Source organism: Thunnus thynnus, chromosome 15, assembly GCF_963924715.1.
Source record: "Thunnus thynnus chromosome 15, fThuThy2.1, whole genome shotgun sequence".
Taxonomy (NCBI): Eukaryota; Metazoa; Chordata; class Actinopteri; order Scombriformes; family Scombridae; genus Thunnus; species Thunnus thynnus.
Window position 1 is genome coordinate 15,904,503 of NC_089531.1, and position 27,363 is coordinate 15,931,865.

The 27,363-nt window shown below is 43.2% G+C and overlaps 1 protein-coding gene across 4 annotated transcripts in view; it reads left to right on the forward strand.

Moving 5' to 3' along the window:
* The window catches only part of jarid2b (jumonji and AT-rich interaction domain containing 2b), a 108,123-nt gene that overhangs the window by 55,955 nt on the left and 24,805 nt on the right, over positions 1-27,363 (forward strand). For 3 of the 4 annotated variants that reach the window (XM_067612860.1, XM_067612859.1, XM_067612861.1), the window contains exons 3-4: positions 5,314-5,440; positions 18,926-19,146. In XM_067612860.1, the coding sequence (XP_067468961.1) occupies positions 5,314-5,440; positions 18,926-19,146 (348 nt within the window). The remainder of the gene's footprint in view (positions 1-5,313; positions 5,441-18,925; positions 19,147-27,363) is intronic. The other variant, XM_067612862.1, reaches the window with a different exon arrangement.

A 27,363-nucleotide genomic window follows, 5' to 3' on the forward strand; every position in this document is an offset into this window, starting at 1 on the left:
CTGACTAAAGGAGGTTAGAGCAATACCTGTCTGTAAACCTCATAAAAGCAGCATTTGCTCCCTCCCCAGGCATCTGTCTCTCCATCTTTTCCTTCCCCGCATTCCTCCATCCATCCCCAACCTCTCCCTCTCTCCTCCTCCTCCTCCTCCTCCTCCTCCTCCCCTCTGTGTCTATGTGGCAGCAGTGGCTATCTGTTTTAGAGGGGGGGGGGGGTGGCAGTCTGTCAGTCAGCTGTATGTGTGTCTGTGTGTTTGTATGTGTGTGTGTGTGTGTGTCAGTCTATCTCCCCACCCACACAGCCTTCTCCCTGCCCATAACCAGCAATCATGCCATCTTCCCCAGCCACTTTACCTCACACTGTTGGCAGCCGTCCATCTCTGTGTCCATCACACTTCCTGCTTCTCCCGCTCGCTCCCTGCATTATTTAACAAAATGACATTATGCCCTTTTGCGTCCCGGCTTCCGCTTGTTCACCAACTCGCCCTTCCCTCACTCTCTTCCTCTTCCCCTCCTTTCCTCATCCCTATCTCCCCTCCATCCATCCGTCTGTCCTTCCGGTTGTCTCTCCCCCGATGCGGGGTTTCATTACACATCAATAGGACTCTGGTTACTGCCTTCTCTGCAAGCTCCTGTCTCCTCTCTCCCTCCTGCTGCTCAATCTCCTCGATTACGTATCTGCACCCAACCCCCCCCCCTCCCCTCACCCCCCACCCCCCTTCACCACAGTCTCTTTCTCCCTCCTGTTTCCTCCATCCGTCTCTGTCTCCCTCTTTCTCACCATCTCCCTTTTTTTTTCGCTTTGTCCTTCCTGTCCTCTGCTCCCGTCTGTCTTAACTATCCACAAAATCTGTCACCCCTCCTTCCCTCTTTCTCCATTCTTCTCCCATCGCCACCCTCCCTTCCTTTCCCTTCCTTCTGTCCTGTTTCCCACCCTTCCTCTCCGTTTCTCCGTATTGCCGAAGCTTCACCTTCTTCCTGTACCTCCTTTGCTTCGCCATCTCCCTCCGCTACACACTCTACCTCCTCTCCCCATCTCCCTCTGCTCCCCTCCCATCCTTTCTTTTCCTCCCTCTCCATTTCCCTGAGTGCTATTGATGGAGGAGCTGGATGACGGCCAAAAACCAGGAGGGGCTGAAGAGAGGGCTCCCTGTTTGCCCATTTCTCCGACTGTCCCCTCTCTTTCTCCTCCTGCCTGTCTGCCACCTCAGGACCTGCCGCTCCTACCGGCTTTTATGCATGTCGTTCTCCTTCCTTCAGCACTCACTTTGCTGTCACTCCGCTGTCTGTCTGCATTTCCCATGCTGCCAGCCCCTCGCATGACCAGAGTGGCAGCCGTGGCAGCTAAAACACTATGTGGGCCCCTCTGTGGTGATAGCATCACCTGGCAGAGGAAGACGGATGAAGGAATACCAGCAGAGAGAAGGATAGAAGGAGTGGTAAAAGGAAATGAATAAAAGAGCCAAAAGAGGGAGAGTTTAGACATTAAGTAAAGGAGATTGCATGCTACTCCGTCCTCTCGTGCTCTTTTCCAACAACAGCAAGAGCCATTACAGAATCCCATTTTTTTTTGCCGTTATGCTTTAGATTTACAGCCTTGAACTGCACAAAGCAGATGCCATGTTTCTGAATTGAAAATTGTTATATGCTTTTGTTCTGGCTTGTGGTAAAGTGTCATGCAGTGTTGTTAGGTCCATTTTGGAAAGAAGAGCAATATATTTGGGGCTATTTCAAATCTGCGTGCCAGGCAGTCAACTTTTAGTATTTGCCTCTATTCTCAAAGAAAAAAAAAACATTGGAATGGAGACTATTGGGAGTTTCCCTAAAATAAAACTACCCATTGTTTCTTTTTATATTATGCTGCAGTTTTAATTGTATAGAGGCACAGAGGATTACTTGAAAAAAAAGGGCATGAAATAGTATCTTGGTACTCATATTTACAAGAGGGGAAGGGAGATTAAAGTTTTGTATAACATTTGAGTTTTGATTTCTAATTGTGCAGAGTTGTTTATTTATTTGTGAGTGAAAAGACAGATTACCATTATATGGCATTGAACTCTTTCACATTTCAATGATTCGTCTCTGCTATAGTACCACATATTACCGCGGCTCACGCTAATAGGTTCCTCTCAGCCCTGTAATACGCCATCTTATGCTACGTACCTCCGCTCACTCCCTCCTGCTCTCTCTCTCTCTCTCGAGACTTTCAGTACACCACCTCTCCTGCCTCTTTGTGGTAGGCCTCCACAAGCACAAGGAAACTCGAGGGTAGGCGCCGGTCCTCGGCTCCCTGCTTGTCTGCCACGCTCGCCCATCCCCAGCCCCTCTGCCTTCCCAAGATTCCAGGCTCTGCCCCTCAGATGGGCACTCATGTGCAACCAGCATATGTCAAACAACTCTTCGGAGGAATGGGGGGAGATAGATGGAGAGAAGAAGAGGAGGGGGGGCGGCGGTGGTAAATAGGGCCTCTGCCTGTTTGTTTGCGCTCTACGGGGACATCAAGCGTCAGTCATTTTTCGGAGCACAATTAAAGCTAATGAGCTAGTTCCTTTTTAACACTAGCGCGAGTTTCACTTGCAAAAAAAGATTTTGTCCAAAAGTCATGATCAGATTCCTTTCGCCATCTCCTCTTTGTCAGCGAATTACCATATTTAGTCAGTTCTCCCAAGATTGCTTTTTTTAAACCAATTTACATGGTCATATATTAAGTACTGGAACTGAACTGATCTGTCTCATCTGTTTTTGAAATTGTACATTCGCTTGAAAAGTGAAACTCTTGAGTAATACAAAGCATGCAGATGAAAGCCCTTCGTGCCAACCAAAAGATTACAAGGCAATGATTCATCCGTGGCCTATAGACTCACAGGCTCTCCAACTCTTAACATAAAGCATTGTCGGCAGTGCAATGGCCTTACTCAGCCGGCGCTTGTTAACTTTGTGACCGCAACGATGTGTGGCTGATGACTGTACCTCCGCTTTCAGGTACTGACCTGCCCCTGCGTGTGTGAGAAAAACTAACAGCACGTGTATCTGTGCAATAATGAGAAAGTGTGACCGTGTGTGTGCGTGCGCTTATTCAGCCCAAAGCACATTTACAAAATCAGTTAAATCATATGTTTGAATACTCCTTTTACCAGCTCCACAATTTCTCATCTTCATCCTGTCTCCTACACTGTCATTTGATCTCACTACTCCAGTCCTCATCCCATCTTTCTAAGATGACACAATGCCTGGGCTTGTTCGACAGTAGCCCCCTCGCTAACAGGATATCATTCAAGTTGCCACTTATTCTAACCTATGCTCCACTGTCGTTATTATCTTAATTTATCTCCTCTTTTTGACACCTGCTATTAGGAGTTTGCGGTGCAGCGTGAGTGACACATCCCTCTGGAGTATCAGTCAAATGGAATTTCACTGGGAGTGTATGGAAGGTAGTGAACCAAGAACCATCCAATGAGAAAGTGATACGCCGGTGCGAAAGCGTCGATGAAAGACAGGGTTCATGACAGCAGCGTTCTTATTTAAACAAACCAAGTTAAACACTCAAAGCCTGAGTGTTCAATGAGTCATCGCTTTGTTTTTGCAAAACGAACGTGAATAATTTAATAACCTGCCATACCAAAGATCAGCCGGGCGTGAATACTTGTCAAAACGGGTCAAAACGGGCAAAATGCTCTGAATTATTGTCAATGTCAAACCTTTTTGATTGCAGCTCTGCTCAACTCACTGATATAAATATTCAGCTTTCAGCTCTGCAAAGTCATATCTCAGCTGGCAAGAGCAGCACAGTTTTAAACACGTGACTGCCCCTCTGTCTTCAGTTGGTTGCAGTCTTCTTGGCAGCGCCCACATTATACTTCTTAAAAAAAAAAAAAAAGCAACTTTGAAAAGCTTTGAACTACCCCCACTTGTTTTCCCGATACATTTGCTCATTCACGCTCTATTGTTGTATTAGACAGGCCTGTATAACATGTTCCAGGAATTGCACAAACTGCCCATGAGGAAATCCAGCCTTATGATATCTATTTAATTTGGTTGTCTCCCTTAATTACCATTGACTTCCACCCCTCTATTTGAACTAATTTGAATTCTTGGTGCCTGTTGTTGCTTTTGATTTAAGAATCTGTCTGGGGGCTTGTTTTGTTTGTCTGAGTTGCTTGCTAAATATTTAATTAGGGCTCTGTCAATTGGGCTCACTAAGAATGTCAAGTCCAGCAATATCTGTTCTCTTCTCTCACTGCCTTGGGCTTTTGTTTTTTTGTCAAAGGGTAGACATCTCGCACATCAGCAGAGAACAGCAGTTGCATTCGGCAAGGGAGTATGTGGGCAGGGAAATGAATAAGTAACTTTCCCTTCCCTGGAAAACTAGCCCCAAAGATGGTGCAATAGATGTGGCAATATTGGGATGAGAAGGGCCGTGTGTCAGTTTGTCATTCAGTCACAATTGCTAGATAGATGATGTGTCACTCTTTTGAGCGTGACTGCAGATGCCTTATGATTGTTTGGCTCAGGAGCTCAGTGATTGTGTTTTTCCTCTGTATTCATCCCCTTCACTCTCTCTGTATTCCTTCCCATCATCCACGTTCTTCACACTCAAATAAAGCAGAACTGCCATAATCTATCAAAAGAAATTTATCCAAGTGCTACTATCTTCAATCCTCTTCACCGCATCAGACAAAAGACAAAAACAGAAGACTTTATTAACATTGTCAGTATGAACATCATTTATTCCCCCAAAGACCCATGTTGGATTTTTATGCAGCAGGTTGAATTTCAGCCTCAGGACCATAAAACGCCTACAAATGTCCACACATGTAGTCAGATCTTTCACATAAGTAAAAGTAGTAATACCGCAGTGCAGCAATGCTCTGTTACAAGTAAAAGTCCTGCATTTAAAAATTTTACTTAAGCATTAGCATCAAAACAAATACTTTCAGTGCCTAAAGTAGAAGTTTGTTTTGCCTGACGAAGACCTTGCAGGATGGAACATTGCAATGAATACTTGAAATACTAGCTTGCGAATTTCAGTGTGTGGACAGACTCTCCTTTTCCCAAAAGTACTCATTAGTGCAGAGTGCTAATAACTATAGCGGTCAGATAAATGTAGCGGAGCAAAAAGTACAATATTTGCCTCCGAAATGTAGTGGAGTAGAAGTTTAAAGTAGCATAAAATGGAAATACTGGAATTAAGTACATGTATCTCAAACTTGTACTTAAGTACAGTACTTGAGTAAATGTACTTAGTTACGTTTGACCACTGCAGTAAAATACATGTTGGCCAGACTAGCCATTTTGACTCTTCCTTTTTTTTTTAGGTTCCCTAGCCAATGGGCAGCTGAACAGCTCGGGGTCAAAGGGCAGCCACAAAGAAGATGGGTCCTTGCGCTCTCAGAGCCTGGATGGGAGCAGTGAGTACTGTGAGGACGGTCCTGCTAAGAAGAGGTGAGACTCTATGTGTGTGTGTGTGTGTGTGTGTGTGTGTGTGTGTGTGGTTCCTAATGCTGTTTGTGAGTCATATGGCTGTTTAAAGAGCTTTATAGAGCCCTGTATGTTACATTGATTTGGATTTTGAGCTGTTTGGTCTCCGTATATGTGAGTTTTGCTGCTGCTGATAATGTGAAATTTTTCACACATGTTGCAAACAGTGTGTGCCACTTAGTTCTGATAGATTTCTTGAGCTCTGAGGGTTAAGAAGCTGCCAAATGATGCCAGCTGCTCTTTAGATCTCTACATTGTTTTACACACACGCTTTAGCTTCCTCTCTTTTTCTCATTTGTTCTCTTTCTCTCTGTGTAATTCATTTTCTCTGACAACATTCCCAGCAAAATCAATTCAGTATGTTTCAGTGACTTTGTTCTTTGCATTAATATCTATAAATTCAGTGTGAGCACTCTCATGACTTTTTCCCCTCACTCCTAAGTGTTTGCATGAAAGTGTTTAAAGAAGAGAGAGTTGCCCATCAGCTCTGTAATAGAAGATGACAGTCAACAAAGAAGTGTAAATATTACCACCCTTTAAAGAGCGCTGAGGTCTTTTACAAGCACAGCCAAGCTTCTTTTAACGCAAATGCAATTTCAGTTATTTATAATTGGCCACTTAAAGGAATGTTGCCATGCATTTCCAAATTAATCGTTTAAAAATTGAAGTTGTTGCAGAGTACAATAAGCTGCTAATTCCTGGCTGGCGTCATTTTTTATAAGGCATTTATATAGTGAGTGAGAATTACTGAAAGGGATTTTGTCTGGGGGAAGAAAATAGAAAGATTGCACAAAACACTGCTTACTCTTAGACAAATAATGTTCTTGGAAAACAGAATAAAAGATGTTTGGAAAATGTGATACTTCTCAGGCATTCAGCATGAAGCAGGTTTTGAAATCACAAGCTGGAAAATATGATTTACAAACAATCACGCTCTTTAGAGTCTACTGCAGATTAAAATTAAAATTTGTTCTGCCGCCGGTCTCTCACGCACACACTGACAGGGCATCAAAGCATCAGTGTAAAGCAAGGGGCGGAGTCTGGTGGTGGGGGTAGGGGGGTGGGGGGGGGCCCCGGACAGCAGCAGATGTCCTTCTGTAATGAGCAGCCCATACAGGCTCCATTCACTGTGTGTCAAGCACCTGCCTAAGTCCTCCTAGCTGTCATTCGATACTGTAACTTCCAATCTGAGCTCAGTCATCACGAGCTTTCATCTCTACCTGGCTTTCAAACAGAGGAGTGGGCCACCGCACCAAACTTTTGGGAGGCTAGAAAGGTTTAAAGTGACTGACGTGTTAGAGATGTTGTAGAAATTTGAATTTAAAGAAACCAAACAGCCTCGACTAGGAGATAAATGTAGAAGTGAAAGAGAGATGTAGTGGAAAATAAATTTAGTAACAGCTGATCTGTAAGTCAGACAGGATAAATAAGGTTGGATTGTACAGTTAGAGGAACAGAAAGTGTTGAATTGAAACCATGTGACCCTGTGGTTTATATCATAGCGAAGTGTAAACACTTTACCCTCTACCTTCTGAGAGAGAGAGAAGTATTACAAGAATAAGGTATAACAAGGACACTCACACTTTTATTTCTCTCTTGTTTTTATGGCCTTGTGGTGTGTGTGTGTGTGTTGAGTTGAGTTCAGTAAGAGGCCAGCCTGCTTAGTGGTTTTCATTAGTTCACCACACACACGCACACACACACACACACAGCAGGACTGAATGAAGAAAGGCTTTCTATCTAATGCTAATGAAACGCAAGCCTAGCCAGTGCTTGGCAATGCCTCATGCCCTCTTTAAAAAGCGTATTTTGTGTGTGTGTGTGTGCGTGTGCGTGTGTGTGTGTGCGTGTTTTGTGTGAAGGATGACTCCAGTGCCCTGGCATGGGTGCCTTGCACTGTTCCTGAACACTGAGATGACGCCAGGAGCTTTTACACCTGGCACCGGTCAAAACAGAGGGAGGAGAGGCGGCGTAGCTGCTTCCAATTTTGAGTAAATAAAAAGTTTCACAGTGCGGAGAGAGGATGAAGGGATCGAGCGTAGACAGGGAGAGGAAAACTGGGAGGAGCAGCGGAGAGGGAGAGAGGAAGGGAGGCAGAGACAGAAGGACAGGTGCGAGTGATTTTTGGCAGGAAGCGGCTCGCTTTAGAAGTCTTTGAGATCAACTCTGTGTTTGCCTTCCCATGCTCCTGAGATTGGTGGAGACTGGCAGCACGTCCCCTCAAACATGCCAGCTTATTGTAGATCTCTCCTACCGGCATGACCATATTCTTCAAATGGGGTTCCCCTGCCAAGAATGATGGGCCTTGCACACACACACACACACACACACACACACACGCACACAAACTTATATTCATAACCCGGCACAGTCTCATCTCCACTGCCATGGTTTACTGACCCACTTATATACCAGCACCTCTGTTCCTCTCCCACATTTGATGAAATGACTGTTTGTGTATGCAGCAGTCACTGAGGTCTCCAGACAATCCCCAAAACAGGCCTTTTAAGGGGTCTGTTGTCATAAAGCATTGCATTTCCCATGAACTTATTGTCTCCTAGCCTCATCCTTTGCATGAATGATTTGAAAAGTTTGCAACTGTCCCGACTTGTTTTTGCATTTGAATAGATTATGACTGCGAAGGAAATCTTGAGTTCAGTCACACACGCTGTTGTTCTTTTATTAACCGTCATCATTTTGGCATTTAGTCAGCATTTTGTCTTACAAAGTCATAAATGAAATGAGTAAATCACTCATTGGTATTTTAGTCTTGTATTACTGCTCTTAGTGTGGTTTTCAGCTTCATGATAAGGAAGTTTTGTGGCTTGATTTTGTATATACAACAGAGATTGTAAGTACAGAATTCTTGTTTTTAGATTGTGTTAAAATGTGTAATCTGCTAGTTATTTTGGAGCCTCTAGATGTAAAAAAAAAAGCACTTAATCTGATGTGAAGATTTTGGGAATCTTGGATGAAATTAGAACCAGAAGCCTCTGCTCATTAGGCATCTTACTTCATCTCATCTGATTAATGTTTACAAGAGGCTTTCATGGTGTCGCCCCCCTGCGACTCAGCTTACAGTGAGTTTGAAAAACTGAATACGAACTTATGAGGAGCTGCAAAACTCATGGTGAGTGTGTGAGTGGATCAGAAGTTGAGTGCCCCTCTTAAACAGATTTGGTTCACTTCTGCGTTCTCTCTCTCTCTCTCTCTCTCTTTCTCTGTCCCTCTTTTCTTTTTCGCTTTTTTTTTTCTCTCTCTTTTCACTGAACCCCACTTTTGGCTCTCTTTGAATCTGTTCTCTCTGTTGTCTCGGCCAAGACACACACTTGCACACTCAGCTGCTGCTGCTTGTTTTGTTTCGACTTAATGAATGCCAAGTGTGTGCACACACACACACGGACTCACACATACACACACACACACTCGTCTTGTCTAGCGTAACCAATGACTCTTGTCAGTAATGCATAATCACCATTTCCATTTATGAGGGATTACATGCATGTGTGCAGGTCTGCATGCACACACTGCAAGTGTATGTTAAAAGAGGGCCGTAATGTGTCTATTGATTTACTTTAGATGGTATTGTGAGGGGGAACTAAATGCAGTGCAACACCTAGCTGGACTGCTAACATCTAATGGTTAAATGAATACAAAGTGGAGTATCCGTGTGCATAAACACAAAGACAAACAGCCACACAGAACCGCTTGCATGAAATACACATACCACATGTTCAGAGAAAGATGTAGATGTAATGTAAAGGTGATCTTTTTAAAAAGCTTGTCAGATAGTCAGCTGAGCTCTTAGCCAGTCAATTAGAATGGCATCTTTGGTTTTGCAGTTAAATCGTAGCAGCTTTTGCTATTGTAAAAAATCCCAAAGAAATTTTGAAACACCACTAAATACCGTGTCTGTGGTCCCTCCAGTACACTTTAAACACTTTAAACGGTCTCCCTCTTTGTTTTTCTGTCTCCCGTTTTCTCTGTCAGTCTGTCAGTGACTCACCCCTGCGTGTCAGTCTCCAAAATCTCCTCTTAACTCTCTTCTCATTGTCACTGCCTCGCAGTGGCTTTATGAAAGCCTTCCGCTCTGCTGAAATGGCAGGGTGATGGAGTATTAACCATCCACCACAGTGCATAATGTCACTCAGCACCCAAACTCGCTCCCCTAATCACTGTCAAATACATGCGCTAGCGCTGTGATTGTAGCACAGATTAACCATGTTACAACTGGTTTGCATGGTGCTTCTTATGGCATAAGACAACAGTATCCAAGTGCTTCAAGGGGTTTACTCGACACAGTGTTTTTGTATCTTGAACAATCTGAGCTGCCATCTAAAGTCCTAAAATACTTTTAATAGTGTTTTTTTTAGCTTTAGGAAAATCTACTGTGAGCCAAGGTGTTAAAATGACTCCATAGACTCTAGTAAGTATCAGTATCTGATTAGTATCAGTACGTAATTTCATAAGAACTTTAAGCATAATGCTTGTACTGAAAGTGCTCCAGTAAAAGCCAGAAAGAATACCTGCAGGCCAAAGCTAAAGGCAAGCAACATTACACATTGCAGTGCTATTGAAATCAGAGTTAAGTTGGAGGTTGTGTGCGAAATGGGAAAAAAAGCGTTTCAGAACTGTAGCAAGATGTGCTCCAGTACAGCGTGTAGTGACCCGTCGGAGGAGGTCAGTCTTGTCATCTCAACCTGGGAATCGTCTATAAATTGGAAAAGCACAGGTGAGAGATTGATTAGTTAGGAGCAATCTGCGTGTATGTGTGTTTGTATTTAGTGCTTACATCACTGTGTACATGTGTACCTCAGTTTCTTTCAGATATGTCTGCTCAGTAGTTCTGATGTACTACAGGATACTACCTCTAACTAAAAAGTATGAAAATCATAGTAGTAGATAAAGTAAAACAAATGAATGCCACATCAATAATGGCCAATGGTTTTACTTAATTTCATTTACTTAACTAATGAGCTATCTTACTCCACTTGTCCCTGATCTTTTGTTTGAGGGCTCAAGTCCACTCAAGGTCTGCAGGCGTCTACATATGCACATATGGGGCTTGAGCTTAATTAGGCTGATTGCTAAGCACAAACAGCACCATCTCTGATGTTTATTGACCCAAGCTGACCGTGGTCAGCCACTGCCGGGGTTGATTTAAGGTAGACTGCAAGGTCAGAGGTCATAGGGTTTGAGTTCAGCATGTGTTGTGAAGGAGGTGGGGGGGGGGGGGGGTTGGCAAATAGCCCTGAGCAATGGACCTTGACTGCTAACAAAGCCTATATTTAAGTGTTGTGTTTTTATCTTTTCTTTCTTGCCACGAAGGGATACGAAACAGAGCAGAAAGTACTGTTTGTTTTTTTTCTTCACCATGTAACTCACCACAAATTCAAAACCTCTGGCTATGTCTGGGTGAAGCACTGTTGGTGTTTTTGCTGTTCTTTTAGTGGCATTTATGTCAAGTCTAGTGCCACTTTTGTACATTAGCATTTTTAAGGTGACAAAGGGGGCAACGCATGACTTCCATGTGACCTAATAGCATTTATATATTTATAACAGAAATACAGCTTAGCTTGATCTTTTGTCAAGATGTCTTTTCTCTCCACATCTGCCTATCAGGCAATCTCTCCCCTCTCATCGTTTTATTTGAAAAAAAAGGGAAACAAAAGGGTGCAAGTGAAAAGCCAAGGTTATATTTAAATATGCACACAGGCCCCGCTGTATCTTTTATCTCAAATGAATATCAGCCTGACTGCTTGAATCATATAGCTGTCACACGCACCCACTATAACACCTCAAAATAACACTCTCAAACATTTATCTTGATGTCAAAGCAAAGCGCTAAAAACCACATGCAGACAAAATAAACTAGAAATACTGTCTTATATTACTATCATGGTTACAAAGGCCTGTCCCAGTGAACTGCTGAGGGCACGTTTCACTCCAGTATAGTGAGTAATAAGTGGACCTCTGTGCATATTTGTCCTGTCAGCGGCCTTGGCTCATTGACTAATGGTTGTGTTTATTTGTGTTTGGTGTGCAAATGCTCGGTGTGTATGTGTTTGGGGTCTATACAGAGGCTGTTTGCAAATGTGAAGGTCACAAGGTCAGCAGGTCACTTCACTGCAGTGCCATCTCTCTTGCCATCCTAAATGCATGGAGACAGAAAAGCAATAAACACATTTAGTAAAGTGGGCGTTCACTTAATACTTTTTTTTTTTTTTACACTGAACACACACAATCCTCCTCCCATGTCTGGAAATTTAAGGGTATGTGTTGGGAAACTGGTGTTTTTACAAAAGAGGTTTTGCAAGCTTAAGTTGTTTATATGATTATGGACTCTCAGCCCAGGTGGTTGCTCCATACAGGCTAAGAAATAACATCTGTATTGGCTAGTTGCTACATTTTCTTTATTTGATCAAGTCCAAAAAGTTTGGCATCTATGCTAAATAAAACCTAGTAGCTTTAGAGCTTTAGTTCTCATATTCACGCACACACATATGGGGTCAATTACATTGTGATCATTGCTTTCAGCGTTACATTTTGAAGACCAAAAGATCTTAAGAATTGTGCATACACAGATTTCTTTTCACTCATTTATCTACTGATGGGTTTGATCTGAGCAGACGCACACTGAGAGAAATAAATGCAGACAGATGAACAGGCACAAACACTGATTGAACACACACATTTTGTGAAGCATAATCCTTGCATATAAACATTCATACTCTTTTCACTCTTATGTACATAAACATGTATATTTAGTTTGCTCTGATATGGACCAAATGGACCCAAACACACATACACACACACACACACCCACACTCTCGAAGGGCCAGCTGCAGCGAGGTAGTCTTTTATCAGGACCATGTGGGCCATCTGGAGCCAATTAATATAGCCCCTAAGGTACAGACTCTGGATCAGTGCTCTTCTCCTCACACAATAACCTTTACCATTGGAGGGAGTACATATTCTGACTGGAGCCCAGCCTCATGCCAACATCTATCAAACCCTGGACACACTGTGGACAAGCTTTAGACTCCGCTTGATTCAGATGTCCCATGTTTCTGTGAAATACTTAAAAACAGTAGCCAGATGTTGAATTGTCTGACATGTAGCTTGAGGATTACTTATGCTGGAATGGATGCATTTACTGACGCAATGTACTGACTCAAATCTATATGCTTTGTTTTCGTCGTCACTTTCTTCTAGCTTCTTTTACTTTCATCCTTCTTCACCAAAGCTGTTGTTCTTTGCTTTTTTTTTCCCCGTCATCTGCCGTGCTTTCTGTCTTACTCGCTCTAATTCTGTGTCAAGTTCAGGAATGGATAGCAGTTAAAATACACAATTCCAATCCAAACCAATTTCCAATTAATATTGCATTTTTGGCATCATGTGTGACCGCTTGTATCCAAAGAACTTCACAGTATTAAGAGCACAGAGTGCTTTAAAAGTCAGAGGCTGACAAATTTGCACAAATCAACACAGGGACGACTAGCTCAGGTTCCACTCGCCAGCCTTATCCAGATATCGGGTTACTGTGGTGCAGCAAAGGTCTGAAACCAAACCACGCGGCGACTGCCACACATAACAGGCAAGGCTCCACTGTGGAGGACCCAGGCATCGTCTACAAGGGACACAGTGTACAGTATGTGACCTCGGGGTCCACAGACACGCGTCATTAAAGGTTTTCTCACATCTCACATTCGGTGTGTCATTCTATCCCAAAATTCATTAAAAGATTTGTTCCTGAATATGTAGTTCTACTCTATATGTAGTGGGAAAAATGGAAAACTTCTAGGGAAAAGTAGAATCTGGCTCTAAAGGTTCATATAGGCAGAGATTAGGCTTCACATTTAATTGAAACCTGAGTGTCAGACTTCAGGTCTAACTTTAGAATCAGAAACAGGCTTAGTATCTGGTGTTGGTTACTTCACCCATTAACACAAATTCCAAATGTTATATCTAAATACTGTCTCACGCTTGAGCAATTAACATGTTGTTCTGTTTAAGTCTTAAGTCAGTGTGTGTGTGTGTGTCTCTTTCTTTGTCTCCTCTGCTGTTCTAAGTTATATATTGCTTGTACTTGCACATGTTGAACTCCATTCATTAATATTTAATATAAAGAATTGAAAGATGCTGATGATGCTGAGCCAACAGCTTATTCAATAAATCAAACATGCACGGGAGGCCGCTTTTTCAACAATCAGTAATGCCTAATTGGCATTTAAAGTATTTTCCTTTGCATCTATTAAAAGTGTTTTATGCACAAACAAGTTGATGTGCGATTTAATAAATCAGCCGTTGTCAGCTTTATGTAGTCGCACACAAATGCAAACATGTGCTTAGTCATCTAGTTTCCCACACTCTGCACCCTGCTGATGTAAACTAGTAGTTCTTTGCTACACACAGGGTTTGAGGTTTCTTTTTGTGACACTCTTCTCCTAGACTAAAGGTTATTGACTGCGTGCGAAGGAGAAATTCAGCCTCCGGGGGGAGAGGGCGAAGATCAGGGTCAGCGACCGATCAACATCCCCGCAGCTGGTAGAGAGAGTAGGCAGCGTCTTGCTCGATGACGCTCCTGCAGGGCGGACGCTTGCCAACATTCTTGTAGCATAAACCGAGATGACCACATAAAGCCATCACAGCAGTTCCCATGGAAACGACCGTCACCGGAAAGGTGTTAATAAGATGGAGACTGAAGAAGGGGAGCTAGGAGTCACATTAGCTGCTGTCTTTTGATTGACAGGGTCCATGTGCATGTGTGTGATGTATGTCAACTGCCCACAGTTGTACTACATGAGCACATGGTGGTCTGGTTTTGGCGGAGTAACACGTACAGCTCATCATGTAGGTCTCTTTCTCTCTTATCACAGCGTCCTCTTCGTCTTTTTTTATCTTATTTCACATCATGTGTTAGAATGGCCCTTTATCCTCTTCCTTTCTTCTTCTTCCCCTTCTTTCTCCGGGATTGCTGGCTGACAGGATCGTCAAATTTTTCTCACTCCGTCTCTCTGGGAGATAATCAATGCTCTAGCAGCTACGGTGGCATGTGTAATATTAGACATTAGAGCAGCCCTTTGAAGGGTAGATAGATGAGGGGGGGGTAGCAGGAAGGGATGGAGGGAGGAAGGGATGGATGAAAGGTGGATTAGAAAGGGATGAATGGGGACATCCTGCTGTAATCTCTCACTATTGGATCTCTGTTTCCTGTTTTCCCTCCCCTGCGTTCTTCGACTCTTCTCTCATTCTCCTTCAATCAGGGCAATCAGTCTAATTTCAACTTACGTAAGCTTTACTTTCCTATTATGGCACCGTACCAACGAGTATTCTATAGCTCGACACGCTTGGGAACATAGTGTACCCTGGTTTATACACTCTCTCTCTCTCTCTCTCTCTCTCTCTCTCTCTCTATCTTTCTCTCTCTCTCTCTCACACACACACACTCACACACACACACACCCACACACACAGGCAGCCCTCCTCTGGGCCAGACGGAGAGCTAAATCAGAGGCTCATGTTACCACTCAGCCCTTAGCGCAGTGGCAGCACTTTGAAAAAAAAGTCATGTCATTGCAAATTGTTCCCATGCTGATTTCTCAATATTTACCTGGTCCTTGGGACTATGAAGAGTGTCTGTCTGTGTGTGTGTGTGTGTGTCTGTGTTGATGTGTACGCTACATCCAAGCCGTTCTCCTGCACGCTTGGTTCGTCTCCTCATCTGTTGCAAATCAAGAGATGTGGCTCGGCTTTGAAACATTGGCGAAACTTTAAGGACGATTCATAATTTCAGAGGAATCTAGTTAAAAACGTGTTACTGTGATTGTTTTTGGTTCTTTAATTGCTTGGCACCCTTAATAACGATTATAACACCAAGTCTCCTGTGCAACCTGAGTACTATTTCCAAGGAGGGCTGTCTGTCGTCTTTAAAATAAAAGGTTTTTATCAGTTCCCCTGCTTGTAGAATCCCTGCCTAAGCCCCGCATTATCACATCATCAGTGAAACAGATCTGTTTTTATTGCCCTTTTATTAGTCTCTGCTGTTAGCATACAATTAAAAGGGAGAAAAGGATGGCAACTGATAATGCATACATAGAGTAACGTACATGAAAAGAATTTAGCCTAATCACTACAGAATTACCTGAAACCAGAAATTACACAGATGTATTGTCAGTGTTTGTTAGACTTTGGGAAAGGCCCCCCAGCATATCTCCCATGTTAGTTAATAGCTAACAGATAATACAAAACCATCCCAGGAAAACCTGAGGCTTGTCTAAAGAGGCTCTGGTTGACTGTCTAGACAGGATGTAGCAAGCACATCGCTTTATTAGCTCATCTGTCTCTGTCCTCATTTCTTTTTTTTCTTTTTTTTTTTTTTTCAGAGTTGCTTGTGCTTTATTTCTGTTGTCATACTGCCTGTTTTTCTTTTGTGCCAGTTTCTCTCTCTCTCTTTCTCTTTAAATAGGATCCTGTTCATCTAAAGCTGGTAATAAAACTATCCAGGGTTTAGCTTACAAAAGAGGCTTTTACGGGGGAGCTCAGTCTCTCCTCTGCTTACTATTTAGAAAATGTTCATAGCACAGCTTAATCTGCGTCGCTCCCTCCTCTGGGATATCGAATCGCAGAAGATTGAATTTATAGGGTGGCTGGACAGGTTTGGGTGGCTGCACATTTTGAGCCATACATTAGGATGTCCATGGCTAATGTGCCATGCATTAATGCATTCAATTTAGGTAAAATTACTTGTGATTTGGTAAAGTGAGGGAAAAGAGAGTGCTAGTTGGCGAGTAGCTGACGTCCCGTACGTTAAACAGCGCTGCGAAACCAGGAGCGCTTGAGACGGTCCGTGGCCGGCGCTCCTTCGCCTCAGACCGTCTCGAGCGTTCCTACAGTTTTGCACTGTTTAGACACGCGTAAAAAAACACATATGTTGTTTTTTTAACATGTTTACACACTGCATAGGGACAAACATGAGTAATTTCCTTTTGAGTCATCGTGCCAGATATTTTATTACATGACTATTTTGGCACAAACATTCACCCACCAGTGTGGCGGATAGCCTTCCGAGATTTACTCACCAAACGGAAAATCTACCCACATTTGGCACTTGGCGGGTGTTAATTTCAGACCGTGCCTAACTCTATTGCATTATCTCTTTGTATACTGTGTTTCTTTCCTTTCTCTTTCTTTCTGTTTCCTCCTCTTTCCTACTCTCGCAGTCACGCAAACCTCCCTCCTTCCAGCTTCCCTCCCACCGGCATTTTCTTCCCTCTCTTCATCATTTCATCTCACTTCTGGCTGCGGCATCATCCCTCTCCATACTTCTCACTGTCAGCGCGCCCTGCATCCTCCATCCCTTGCGGTCGGAGCCGATGCAGGGTTTTTATTATGTTATGCGTGCAGGCTGCAAAGGTAAATGTTTCATGAGGAAAAAAACGTGAAGTTGGGTAGGCAAGGGTATAAATATGTGTTTGTGCATTTCTTTGTGCACATGCTGAGTTTTTCTCCAGTCAGGCAATAACAAAAGGCCAGCCTAGCGGATGCAATGTGGAAGTGTGAAGAGAGGGAAAAAAAAAAAAAAAAGGATTTATGCCTTACTTCTCACACTTTTCTCATCTGTTTATCACACTTATCTTCTATCACTGTCCTTTTAAAGTTTGATTTTTCACAGTTTCATTCACAGTCCTCAGTCTTGTTCTGATCTCATTTCTTTCCAGTCTTTTTCCTTCATCATTTCCACCCTGTCTTTGTCTTGTCCATTCTTTTTTATGTTCCTTCCTCTTTTTTTCCTGTATGACAGCAGAACGGCTCGGTTTCTCAGTTTATCGGTTTGCTTCACTGCAACATTTGGTTTTTGTGCGTGCAGACAGAAAATACCATAAATGATGACTATGGTGGAAGTTTTGTCAATTTTGTATTAGTATGCACAAAATCAAAAGCCAAAGCCAATCAGATTAGAGTAAATGCAGATCACTATTGAATCCCAGCTTATAAAATACCAAGCTGATCACAGTCATAGGCTTTTGTTTATGGAGTGTTTGATTGTAAACAATCTGGGTGTGTGCAAACAGTTGTTTGTTCAGTTTTCTCACACCTTAGCGTTCTGGCAATGTGTGCGCAATCATCTCTCAATTTCTCACATATTGAGCTTACACCCATGTAACCGCAGGAAACTGACACGTTGTGACACCGCGATGTTCCCTGATTGAAGTGTAATCGGAGCTCTGCACCTTTCAGTGGCTGCGCCAAATGCATTGTGGGTGTTCTCCAGACACGATCCTATCTTCTCTTACTTCAATCCGGTGCGCAGCAAATTGACAAATAATACCAGGATATCACATTGCTTCTATCACTACTCCTCAACATTTATAGCATAGCTCATGTTCTCACATACACACACACACACACACACACACACAGCAGCACTAATCGATTGAGGCCACTTGCTGGTTCATGTGGCCCCTGACAGTCTGGGACTTTCATAGTATGTGTATGTGCATGCATGTTTAATGTGTGTGAGAGCGAGTGTCCACACCCAGGTGTGTATGTACGTGTGTGTGTGTGGAGGCGGTGTGTGACGAGTCGCTTTCCCTCAGACATCCACTTCTTTAATATTCTCCTCCGTCCCTCGCCTCCACTGACACACACTGAGAAATAAAGAGAGAAAAGAGACAAGCCGAGAGAAAAATAAGAGACATCTCAAAGGCATCGTACGCCACAGAGGAAAGCGGGCACATTGTAGACAGAGAGATTGAGAGAAATAGGAGGATGAAATGGTGGAAAATGAGAAGGACACAGTAGTAAAAGAGAAGAAATTAAGAGAAGGGAAGATAAAAAGAGAAAGAATTTTAAGTGCTCTGGCAGTGTGTGTGTGTGTGTGTTTTTGTATTCTGTTACTGTATATTTGGTTTTAATATGCCACTGACAGCTTTGGTTCTGCCTTACTGATGACTACATTAGCTTTCACTAGAGCTCAACAAGAATAAAACAGGAGCGACTACATGTGTGTTTCTGAAGCTGTAGCTGTAGTTTTTGTAGTTGTGTGTGTGCGTGTATGCACATCCCAGTGTGATGGGATTACGCACACACACACACACATACACACAAAGATGATCAATCAGAAATCCACTCTGCATTGAGATACTTGACACAGGGCCAAAGTGTGCGTGCATATGTACGTGTGTGTGTGTATGTGTGAGAGAGAGAGAGAGAGAGAAAGTGAGTTGTGCAAGCTCTTTAAAATGCATCTTAAATCAGAAATCAAGTCTTGTAGTGGTTATTTACAAGCGAACCTATCCTTCAAACTTTGTTCACCTTTATTAACCCACCTATTATCTCGAGCCGTTGTGGCAGCTGCCACGGTCACCTGCCGCTGATATGCCCAACTGTAATTAAGGTTTACACACACATTATTGATTCCTTCCTTGTTCTCTTCTCCCCCCTCAGACCGCGGCTCCAGGCCCAGAGGAAGTTTGCCCAGTCGCAGCCTAACTCACCCAGCACTACACCCGTCAAGGTGGCTGAACCAAGCAGCCTGAACACCGGCCAGGCCACCGTGCCCTCCTCCCTCTCGTCACTCTCCTCCTCATCCCTGTCCTCCTCCATTCAGGACCTGTCCAGACGCAAGCCCAAGACAGAGGACTTCCTCACCTTCCTCTGCCTCAGAGGTAAGGCGCAGCCAAAGGGAACAGATGGAGAATTAATTACATGCGCAACTACAAGCAGCGGTATACCTGCAGAGATGTGGTTGAGCAAAATATCCGCAGATACGCTGTTTTAATGCTACATAGTTTTTTAAATGGGTTCAGGACACAGGCCAGACTGCATCTTACAGCTGAGACTAGACAAGATTTGCTGCCGCTTGGCTGTCTTCAGAGAGGTCTGCAATATGTAAACTTGTAGTAGCAAGCTTATGAACACACACATCTGCCAAATATCAGGATTTGGCAGATGTGTGCATTGTCAGTACCTGTCATACAGTCATGCAGCTTGTTGCTGGTGTTTGATTAAACTGAGATGAATTGGCTCTAAAGGGAAACCTGAACCGTAAGCTAACTCTTAGCTCTGCTCCTCATTACAGACGCTCACACGTGCACACAAATACAAACACATAAGCAGCTCAAGAGTACATTAAGTTTTGTGATGTCAGGTTTTGATCACCTTCCACCCACTCATACACACACACAAACCACACACACATACTACAAATAACAGTGTACTTGCCCAAGGCTAAGATTATCCTGCATTTCATCAGCTTACACATCTCCCCCCTCCTACCTTTCAACAACTATCTGTCTCTTTAACACCCTGCCTATCACCCTCTACCGCAGCAGCTGTTTCGTGCATAGTCCTTGCACAGTCACACACCCTGCTCTACAAACACTACACAGGTTCATTGACACTATGTAGCACCTTCAATGTCAAATGAACTGTAAAAGCCAAGGCAGAGTAATTAGCAGCATAGTTCTGTGTGTGTGCTCTCTTGTATCACACACTAGAATTATTTATTGGGAGTGACTTAACAGGGAAAGGTATTTGGGTTAAATGCAGACACTAAGACACTATCACACACAGCGCAAGTGCCCCACTAACTCAAATTAAGTAAGACTGCCCCCCACCCATACCCCGACTACTGTGTGACCCCCCCTCCGACACACACAGTAACTGAACAAGTCCTGTCTTCTTTTCCTCTAGACTTAATGAAGGACTCATGTTATGATCTATGCTCTGTTGGCCAGCACACAGAGCAGGATAGTCCACTGCCAGGACGAAGGAGAAGTTTAACTTCTGCAACAGATGTACAGTTTACTTTCTTTGCTTGGAAAGTTTGAAGACTTAAAAAGTTTCATCAATCCCCTTCAAAACCTGCACCTGTAATTTAAAAACTCTAGTGTGTATAAAAATCTAACTTTATGTAACGTTCATAATAACAACAGCAAAAGTGCCTTTTTAACTATGAAGAAATGGTACGGTAATATTCAGAGTTACATTTTTTGCACTTGAAATAGAACAAAAATGTTTTGATAACCCATTTTCATTGTTTGCTCTTAGTTGCTCCCATGGCAGATTTTACCCAAGCAGCAACTCCCACGACTTGAGGGTGAAGCCAGTACAGAAGTACCTTAAAGAGAAACGCCACAGATGGCTGCTAAATGTTGACTCCAAACAATCCGTCGCTCCAAATGACTCCCGTTCAAAAAGCGTCAATTGCTTTCTAGAAATGCTAAGTCAGTAATTTTTTTTCAATGAGTCATTATGGTGTCAATCACTAAATTCAGACTAATAAAGCATGCTGGTGGTCATTTTGGAAGATATTGCTCATTTAATAAGATTTGAAGACTTATTGTAGGCTTTGATGTCTGCTGTTGATTGACAGTTGGCTCACATGCTGCTCTCCCTGTCTCCAGGGCGCACACTGAGTCAGACTATAGTCACAATATTTCAATAAGTTCAATGTTACTTGATTACAATACCTGCACAATTTAGCTACAGTAGTTAATGTTAGACCAAGTGGAGCTAGTGTTTGGTCTGAGGTAGCCGGGCGTGACTCCAAACAAGAAAGATGGTGCCTACCAAAAGCAGAAATGCAAAAAGCAAAATGTCACACCTCGCTACGTCTATTTTTATATATGCGGTCTATGATTTTACCCACGTCTGGTGTTAATAATCTCCTAACGTCTTATGCAGGTAGACTGCTGGTGATATACACCGACATGAGATTTAAGGAAGTACACTGACCTCAACGCACCTCAGTAAATCAAAAGCCTTACTTTCCATTCATGTCTGTCTTAAATCATCCTGCAATATGAAAGAAAGGGGGTTAACAGATTCACGGCATGACGAATAATACAAAGTTTAGAACAATTTTCTCCTTTTCAACCTTGGCTGTGACTTCTCTTTGCTATCTTAATTTTATCCTTTTGTTGCATATCCCACTCACCTTCTTCTTAAACATGTCCTCGCAAACCAGAATGAACTCATTTGGAAGACAATACTCCTGACTTCAGATTAATTTACTGTTATCATTATTAACCTCTGCCCACATTACAAAGTAGGCTAAAGAACCAGGAAAGGCAAATTTTAGATTCAAGCCTGTTGGGGACGTGATGGCTATACGTCGCTATTCTGACGAGAATACTCCCATTATGGAATGTCATTTTAACCTTACAGGGCTCATTGTAGAAGCCATAATTGGAGGTTGCTAAAAGTGAGCGAAGCCTTCGGTGAGAGGAGCTTTGATTTGCATATATAGGCCAGGATGTTACATAGGCTAATGATATAATGTCCCATATACTTTGAAGTTGAGATTATTCTGAGCTCTGTGTGCTAAACTAACCCCACCCTTACATGTGGAGCAGCAGACTAATGAGGTATAGGTGGCTGGTCCTGACTCAGTTTTGCTGTTCTCTCTCTTTATAATTAAGGTTAGGAATGGTGCTTTGCAAGCTGATTTCTAGCGTGCATGCGTGGAACGTCTGCTGTACTCTACTGCACTGCTAATGGTAATTTTAGAGCTAGGCTGCTAAGCTAGCGATTGAATGGTTTTCCACTGGGCTTTTTCCACTCCGCCGCTCCCTGCTTTACTGCTGTATTTATAGACCTAGTTCTGTGTGTGTGTGTGTGTGTGTGTGTGTGTGTGTGTGTGTGTGTGTGTCTCTACCGTCCATGCTGTGAGGATGACATTTTCCTGTACGGGGCTTCTTCTGCACTGTTTTTCCCCTTGGCCTCTCATATGACCCACATGCATGGACCCTTACCAGGAGAGGGACATGGGAGAATGTCAGCAGAGCCCTTGAGGTGTGTGTGTGTGCAGCAGTGTGCGTTTGTGTGTGTGTCCGTGTGTGTGTGCGCGTGTTCAAGCATGAGTGCAAATCCATGCTCACCACTGATGTTGCCTGTCCTGCTTATCTCCTCCCTGTGTCCTCCATTCGTCGTCTGTGTGTGCGCGTGTGTGTGCGTGGCTGCACAACATCCAGGGTATATGACGAGACACAGCCTATGAGGACATCCATGTTAGCCTGGTTAATCTTTTCAAAGGGACTCGAGTCTTTGATATCATCTGAAACCCCCAATCCCCTTTAAGATTCTGATACACGTCTGTCTGGTGATCTGACCACCACCCACATTAGGCTCCTTCATGTCTGCTCCCAAAATGCCTCTGACAGGATCTCTAGCTGCATTATGGAAATCTCAAATCCATTATCTCCCTCATTTCCCTTCTTTTAAATTAGATTTTGATTTGTTTAGGCCCTGTTTTTGAAGTTATTACAGGCCAGTTAGCGAAACCCCATCAGTGGTGATTTCTGGGATTCGTCCCGGGTCAAACGTTCATAGTGTGTAAACACACACTCCCTACACCCCCACACACCCGCTGCACTGTTTGCTTATCTTATCTGGTAAACATTACGCATCCACCCCAAAGGCTTCTATCCATCACTCACTCTGACAGCGACATAAAAGGAGTTAAAACATGAAGGATTTGAAACGATAAAAGTGAGCAACAAAAAAAAAATAGAAAGCAACGTTGGGAAAGCAGGACTCTTGTGTCACTGTGTATTGTGAAATCACGACTAACTTTTCCATCACTCTGCGTGTTTGTGTACCTTATCATCCAAATCTGACTTTCTTAGTGACAACATTCTTTATCACATTCTTTTGGGATTTTTTTTTTTTTTTTCCACGGTAATGAATCGGTTGGTGGTGGGGCGGTTGTTGCTGAATCCAAGGAAAAGTTATTTTTACGCTCCCCCCCCCCGCCCCCCTCCATCCAGGATGGGAGCAGGGGTGCCTGATTATTCTGATGCAACGTGGGAGTAACTGGACAGAAAAGTGAAAAACAAGATTTCTGTCTACTGTATAGAAGGATGCACACCATGTATGCTCACCACCCACACTGTCTAGAGCCTATACACTGGATTTGCCTCACTTCTTCTCTCATCTCTTTTCTCCTGCGATCACATATACACACACACACACACACACCCTCGCGCACACACACACACACACACCCTCGCACACAAGCTGGAGTGTTCAGTCCTTGCCTGTGTTCTCAGAATGGTGTTTATGTGTGGTCCAGGCCTGTAGTTGGGCTGTTTATATCCATGGAGAAAGCCATTTGGGTGGTAGCCAGACAGTCTGCCTCTGGCCCTGTCTGCCTCTGGTAACCTAGAGGCTGCACTGGTGCTGCTGGCAGGCTGGGGGCAGCACTGAGTAGAGGAGAATGAAGCAGTATTATGGACTCATTTAATTTCAAATTGAGATACCTGAATTTGAGATGTCTGTCAGGAATGGTTCCCGTCATGAATGTAAGATTTAATATCTAAGAATGTACGGCATTACCCTAGTTGCTTTCTGACCTTTACTTAACATTTTTGAGCAAGCATTCATCTTAAAAATATTCAAGAAAGAATATCAGGAATATTTGTCATCCAGTAATTTTTTTATGCATTGGGGAAAAAAAGTTATTTACTTAAGTTTGTTCTCAGTGACGCACAAATACACTCACACACACACACACACACACACATAGTATCCACAATGACATAGATGAGATAAGAATAGATTAGGGAGTAAATGAATAACTGTCACACACACACACACTCTTTGCATGTTATGTAAGACTCATTTCTAGGAGTGTTATTTTTTGTGTGTGTGTATGTGTGTTTCTGTGTGCCAGTATGCCAGTGTATATGTGCACCACTGCTGTGTTTACCTCTTTGCCCCCTGGGCCCTCTTGCATGCCTGCCAGCCCCAGTGTTGTGCCTCCCTCTCTCTCTCTGTCTCTCTGTCTCTCTCTCTCTCTCTCTCAAGTTCAGCGAGGCCAACTTCTCCGCTCTGCTTACATAACCTCCCAGCTCTGACCTAGTGAACCAAAGACCTCTGATTCCCAGTATGTGATTACACAAGAGATTTTTTTTTTTTCACATCTGGCTTTGAAGAAAAGACTGCCAATCATGGAAATAGTGTTGAGACCTCTATCTTTTATAGCCAGATAGATGTTAGAATTGATTTTGTGTGATGGTATTTTTATTGTCTGAGAATCTCGCTTAACTGAAGGCGCATTTCCACTCCTGGGAATAGGATCTCAAGTCCGACAGCTACTGGTGCGTCTCTCAAGTGCATCGCTGCTGTGACAGCTGAATTTCCCTTAGGGATAAGGTACTTTTCTCTCTCATTGTGATTGCTATTTGATTAAAGCCTGGAAACGGTTTGTGTAGAGTTTCTTGTCACTCACGACGCCGCGCAGAAGTTGTTGGTGCAACACCGACCCATTCTGCATTCTCCTCCAAGAGCGGAGCCGCTGTTTGTGGGGTTAATGGTTTTGCTGACATCAAGGAATGTCAATTGGAGAAGTAATCCCTAATCCTCTCTCAGTCTCTCTCTCTCTCTCTCTTTTTCTCCATCAGTGACTGATGAAGTTTTGGCAGAGCTCAGCTGTAGCAGATAACTTTTCCTCTCCTTGCCAGACGACGTACATTTTTCTCCCTCTTTGAGCTTCCCTTAAAAACAGCAGTTATACTTCCTGTGTGCACATGCGGCACTTTGTTCTAAGTCTGCACGTCCACATGTCCCCATGGCAGCTAAACCCTCCTGATTGACTATTTAAATTGTCCTCATTGTTTCAGTTCCAGTTAAGGGGACAAAAGAAGGGTAGCCAGAGAATGGAGGGTTTGTAATTATGCCCCCCCCCCCCACCCTCCCCTCCCCTTACCCCAGAGCCCCGTTAAAAATGACAATCCTAATAGACTCTTTCAGACCTAATTATGATTTGTCTGCGGTTGGAATGAGGTGGATGAAAAGCTGGTGTAATTGGGGGATTGGGCTCAAGCCCTGTTGGAGATCTTGGAGAAGGTCTGGGTTGTGTTTTTTCCACTGTGTATATGTGTATTCATGTGTGCGTTTTCTAGGAGCTGATGGATTCGGGGTATCTGTGCCAGAGATGGAGGGGGGGCTGTAAATCTCTGGTATCGGCCCCAGAAGTATTGCTGCCACTCCTGTAGTCAAGATGCCAGTGGTCAGAAGGCTGTCTGGCTTTGTGTGTCTTTCTTTGTGTATTCTATCTTTTCTTTCCTCTCACCCTCTCTCCAAACCCCTTGACAGGCTTATTTTGGGGCTCTATATGAATATCTGATATTAGATGATACAGCTGTGCCGTTTTGAAATCAGTGTCTGTCTGTCGTCTGGTTCTCGTCTTCTACTATTCAGCTTCTTTCTGCAGCTTAAAAAATATTTTTTCAGTATTTTTTTCTCTCACTTTCACAGTCAGTCGTATCTGTCGTCCTCTCTTTAGTTTTAAATCCATAATCAACAATTGTCTTAACAGGACTTTCCAACCCTCTCAACCTGTTTTCCAGAAAGATAGAAGTACTGTAAAAGGTCACATACACACACGCGCACGCTTCCTCCACTGTTTTTGAACATTTTCACGCCTTCGTCTCCGCTACCCTACACCCCCCCAAACAAACAAACACACACTCCTCCCTCCATATCTGCCCCCCGGTGCCCCCGTGGTCTGTTTGCCATTGGCCTGCTGACCCCTGTTCAGGGCAGTAAATTACAGCCATTTAACTAATGAAGCGAGTCATTAGAAGCTGATTGGGCCAGTGTGTGCGCCGCCTCGTTCTGTTTGTTTGGTCTAAGAGAGGAGCGTTTGCTCTGTCGCCAAGATAAACGAGGTGTCTGTGCTGCGTGTTTGTATTTAGGTGAATACGTGCATGTGCGCGTGTGCGTGTGAGGCTTTTTTTTTTAATCTGTTAGTTTGTGCTGCCCATGCATGTGCACTCACCCAAACCTTGAGGCCCGATCCACTGGTTAAAAGCCAGAAAATTGTATTCCGTTACAAAGTGGCGCTGCTGCAAATGTTCCAACTGTCTACATCCTTCTTCAGATGCTATAAAGCAAGAAACCACAACATAACAATATCAGAGCTTCTTTCAACCAGGTGCAGTGTGAAAAATCTGTCTCTGCCTGCAGAGAAACAGGCCTTACCATGCGTGGATTATGTAAAAACCACACTTCACTGTTGTTGAGCAGTTACTTTTTGCCCTACAGATCTCCTTCAGGAGTTAAAGAGCAGGTAAAACTACAATGTTATCTGTTTAGAGAATCTGCTGCCACTACAGATTTTTTTCCCTTTTTCAGCTCTCTGAGGAGATAATAAGAAACTGGCAGAGCTGCGGTGTTAAAAGTGTGTTCCAAGGCAAAACAAGATTTATTATTACCAGGATCTAGTTTTTTTTTTAGTGTTTGGAAAAGATTTAATATGAGTGTGATATTTAAACTAGGCTTTCAAAAAAATGTGATGACATGCGGTAACACTGGAGCCCCAACTGGGCAATAAAAGTTAGTGCACTTAAAATAAAAAATGAATCTACGTTCAAAAGATGAAGTGTTTCTATCAAATCAATGTCATTTCAGAAGTTGTTTTCTTGGTAGGGATTTTTTTTTTTGGCTTTCATGCTTCAGTTGCCTTAAGGAGTCTTGAATTAAGGAAATTGTCAATCTTTTGATACTTTTTTGACAGTGAGCAGCCAAACTGAACTAGTATGATTAGAGCAGTGTTATTCTGCACCGTGTAGGCTATTACACGAGGAATACCTCAGTAGTCTTGTCTCTGTGGTACTGGTCAGCACCAGTTAAGTCATGCACGTGTTCTCCTTTGTCATTTGGAAAGCCCAGGCTTTGTCAGGGTGTCATTTAAGTGTAGAGTGTATCCTCCTATACACAAATGAGCTCTATTGTCCACTGATGCTGCAAATGTGTACAATGTGTATCTATGTGTCACATTGCACAGATATTGATTACACAAAGCTGGTTGCTAAACAATAATTCGCATTGATGAGCTGATGAATGAGCACATTCTTGTTTATCTTTGAGCTACTGTC